General features: G+C 48.9%; 1 protein-coding gene across 2 annotated transcripts in view; it reads right to left on the bottom strand.

The window, feature by feature from the left end:
* Positions 1-1,990: 1,990 nt before the first annotated feature.
* The window catches only part of LOC103385678 (uncharacterized), a 5,207-nt gene continuing 2,824 nt past the window's right edge, over positions 1,991-4,373 (bottom strand). For both annotated transcript variants that reach the window (XM_008319636.3, XM_025060344.1), the window contains one exon: positions 1,991-4,239. In XM_008319636.3, coding sequence (XP_008317858.1) covers positions 3,395-4,239 — 845 coding nt within the window. In that variant the 3' untranslated portion in view covers positions 1,991-3,394. The remainder of the gene's footprint in view (positions 4,240-4,373) is intronic.

Here is a 4,373-nt window from a genome sequence, read left to right on the forward strand (position 1 = left end):
GTTTGATTCTCTCTTATATTTAATTGACTTCTTTCTTCTTCTTGTTGTGATGTTTTTTTTTCCTGAATCATCAATAACTGAATCCTCAGTTCACAGGAGGGAGAGCGACCCCTGCTGGTTAGAACTTATTTATGCTTCATTTCTTAAGCCAAATCCAGCACTACTGTGTGTGTGTGTGTGTGTGTGTGTGTGTGTGTGTGTGGTCCATGTCAACAGTTCTCTTGATGAATTCCTCCTGACTTTGACTTTTCTCTCTGACGTGAAGTAGAACCGTCGTGTTCTCGCTCTTCTCTAAATCGCACCAATCAGAAGGAACCGTCACATCGGAACAAATGTAAGAATTCTGCAGAAGCCACAGACCAGCGTGGTCAGTCAGTCGGTCTGTTGATGAAATGATTGAAGTGCTGGTCTGTGAGGTCTGGTTCAATGTCAAATAAATGAATGAATGAAGACAGACGTGTCTGTGATTCTGTCCTGGTCTGACCTGCAGCACCACTGACCTGCAGCACCACTGACCTGCAGCACCACTGACCTGCAGCACCACTGACCTGCTGCACCACTGACCTGCAGCACCACTGACCTTCTTCACCACGGCTCAGTTCTGCTCTTTTTTTTCTGCTTTTTCTAGAAAAGTCTCAGATGTGGACAATGTGAAGAACCTCCGTCTGATTGTCGTCCGACCGGAGACCGACTGGAGACCGACCGGAGACCGACTGTTTCTGAGGCTCAGCCTCATTGGTCTCCGTGTGTCAGTCTGTTAAAAACATTTGAATCAGATGAGTTACAGATGAATCACGATCAGTCATGATTCATCGTGACCAAATTCAACATGACACATGTTGGAGACACTGTCTTGTTGGACTGTCTCCATATGCAGTGCCATGCTTGTCTTCCGCCCCCTGGTGACGGAGGAGAAGTGGAGCTGTTCCTGATCAGTATTGACTCACACTCCATTCTGAAAAATAACTCAGTTTAAGAACCAGTTTTTAGGGTTGAAAACTCCTGATCCACTAACTGATGCTGACGCAGCTCAACACCACAGACTGACACACGTCAGTCTGTAGACGTCTCCACTCGGACGTCTTTCAACAACACGAACAGATGGCAGCTTGTCTGCTGACGACCTCGCCACCACAGTTTGGTGATTTTATGGTTTATGATGTCAGCTGATGACATCATGGGTTTGGTTTGTTACAGTGTGTGTTGGGATGTCTTTATTACTGTTCCTTTTTCTGCCTGAGGGTGGCGCCGAGTGATGCGATGGATGAAACGTTCTCTGGTCCTGGATGAGCGAGCAGTAAGAACCGTCATCACTGGAGGAGGGAATAACAGTCAACCTGAACACCCGTCTGTATGACTGACACTTCTGGTGGTGAAACTGTTGTACTACAACAACAACAACAACAACAAGGTGTCAACTGTTGTGTTTTCACAGGGCTCGGCTGTGATGATCCTGATCTTCTGATCCAGGAGAACGTGTCCGTCTGGCAACCATTTTTGTTTTTTCTGTTCTTGACCCGAGGTGAAAATATCCATAAAAAGTCCGGAGTTCTCTGAGAGCTGTGTCCAGTTTTATCTTGTAACTGATATGAAAGAGAAGACGGAGGTTGTTTTCTGCTGTCGGCTCCAGGAAGTCCAGGTTCCAGTGTCTGAGGTGGTCTACAGGGGTCTTCACTGCGTCTCCTCCATTAAACCGCTCGTTGCCTGATTTTCTGATGCAACTCAAGGGCAATTTTCAAATCTGGAAAATGTCAAATTCACACAGTGGTTTCCCACGAGGAGAACCAGCCTAGTTCTCAGACTTTGGGAAGAACCAGATTCAGAGAACTTTAATTATTCCCGTGGACCGACGGAGAGGACGTAGAATATGGGTGGATTAAAATACAGATTAAATAAAGAATAAGGCAGATTAAAAATGAAGGAGCAGCAGTCACAGTTATTAAAGAGTAAAAAGTTGAGATTCTACTGTGGAAACGAAACAAAGTCAGAGTCGTCACAGAAACACGTCTTTTTATTGGCTGTTTGAACGTGTGTTTCTGTGTGTTCCTGTGTAGCTGTACTGGTGGGGACACGTGGTTCGGGTCCTCTGGTGTTTTAGGATTACGGTCAGATTAGATTAGGATTAGGGATGTGTTTGTACTAGTTCCCGTTAGAACAACTGTCTCTGATGAAACTTCTCGTTTTTTTCTCTCTGACGTCATCATGCCCCCGTTTTTCCGTCAGACCTGACAGTGAAAACAGCAGCGTCATTCAAACGTCCTCTCACCGGGCAGACCGGTGGTGCAGCGGTTTCAGCAACCTCCTCCACACTCTTCATAGTTCGAGTCTCGAACCCTATCCATTCAGGTCGTGATACATTCAGTACGGACTGTGGCTGCCGCGGTTACTGTTCGCTTCAGGAGACATTCTTGTCGTTGTGCTGGAGCGCCCTCTGGTGTTGCCTTGGTGCTGTGCTCACGCCTGTAAAGAGGAGCGACTTGTTGATTGGTGAATCCTGGTGTTGACTGAGAGCAGTGCGCCCACAAGAGGTGGAAAATAGTTTGACAGAACGGACAAAATGTTTTTAATATAGCAAATCGAATCTGGATACATTTCTGTGACGTAAACGTCACGTGAATCAAATCAAAAAACTCCTGTTTTTTATTTTATTTTATTTTTTGGTGTATTTGACTGAAAACTGAACTAAAGATGAGAAAGAAGAGGAAATGAAGTACAGTTTAGATTACAGTTGAGTCCCCCTGGTGGGAGGAGGAAGCAACTCCTTCTTTGTCTTTTATTTTATTATCGTATTGTGACGAAATCATTCAATTAGAAAAAAATCTAACATTTCATGGTGTTGTGACCTGTTGGACAGACTCCAGCTCTGATGTTTCTGTCTGACCTTCAAGGTGTAAATCATTTCAATTTGACATCAGAGAAGAAGTTTCTGGAACTTTTGAGAAGTTTTACTTTTGGTTTAAGACTCAACACAAAAAGGAAACACAGTCTGTTTCAGTCAAATCAAAGGTCTGGATCCAGGACCTGGACCGAGGTCTGGATCCAGGACCTGGACCGAGGTCTGGATCCCAGTTTGGTTTCAGACATTAGAAACGATCACCTGTGATCCAACATCAGTACTGCGGCCTCTGGACGGGTCCAGACCAGAGTTTGAATAGTAAAAGACAAACGTGGAGCCATCTGTTCCTGTGGGCAGCAGACGGGCCTGGACCTGCAGCGCCCCACAGCTCTGACCACACATCCGTCATCGGTCTGACGGGTCGGTCTGACGGGTCGGTCTGACAGGTCGGTCTGACGGGTCGGTCTGTGCATTACTAACCTGTTAGCACACGACTTCTTCATCTATGTTTCACCTTTACCCCCCTCCGCCCCCCCCCCCCCCCCCCCCCCCACCCCCTCATACAAACGCTCCAGTGTCACAGACCGACCTGTGGCTGCGGTCTGATGACCGTCTGATGCAGACCTGCAGCAGAGACTCTACGGTCCAGACCAGGAGGACGTTCACGCTGAGGAACAGAGGCAGAACAAAGAAGGAGATCAAAGCCACCAGCCCCATCAGCACCTTCAGCCCCAGGCAGGGGTAACTCCAGCTGCCCTCAGTGGTAAATGTCAGGTGTGTACACGTGTTCTTCCAGTTCCAGGAGTCTGTTCTGCCCCCGTCTGTCTGTGGAGCGGGGACCAGGAGTTTCCAACAAACGTCAGAGTTTCGTATTCGCTGCCTGAGCAGGAGGAGCAGGAGGAGCAGGAGGAGCAGGAGGAGCAGGAGGGGCACGTCCCAGGAGGCACTGCCGGTGCCGGCGGTGAGACTGGTCCAGGTGGGTAAACACTGGATGAGGGAGTTGGCGTTGAGCAAACAGGCCGCCGTCCATCCTTGCTGCAGCGTCCAGCGCCACCTGACGCTCAGAGCCACGCCCACCCACAGCAACAGACAGCAGAGGTAACCCCCGACCACGTCCACCCTGCTGCTGAGCTCCTCCTCCACCTTCACCCCGTCCTCTCCCTCCTCCTCCCCGTCTCCACCTCGGCCGTGTTCCCAGGTCGTAGTGTCGGTTCTGCCAGCAGGGGCAGCGTTCAGCCACAGATGTCTGATCAGAGTCTCCGCCGCCATCAGAGGTGTGGTCAGCAGGATCCCCACGCCGTACGTGTGGCTGAGAAACAGTAAGAAGCGCAGGGCGATGACATCACTCAGCGGCGTCAGGTCGACCAACCAGGACTCCAGGATGGAGAGGAGAACAACAACCGCTGGAAGAAAAACAAACTTTAGTGGAGTTTAAAAAACAAAACAAAAAGAAAACAGACTGAACGACAGACTGAACGACAGACTGAACGACAGACTGAACGACAGACTGAACGACAGACTGAACGACAGACTGAAC

This window comes from Cynoglossus semilaevis, chromosome 11 (genome assembly GCF_000523025.1).
Source record: "Cynoglossus semilaevis isolate Cse_v1.0 chromosome 11, Cse_v1.0, whole genome shotgun sequence".
NCBI lineage: Eukaryota > Metazoa > Chordata > Actinopteri > Pleuronectiformes > Cynoglossidae > Cynoglossus > Cynoglossus semilaevis.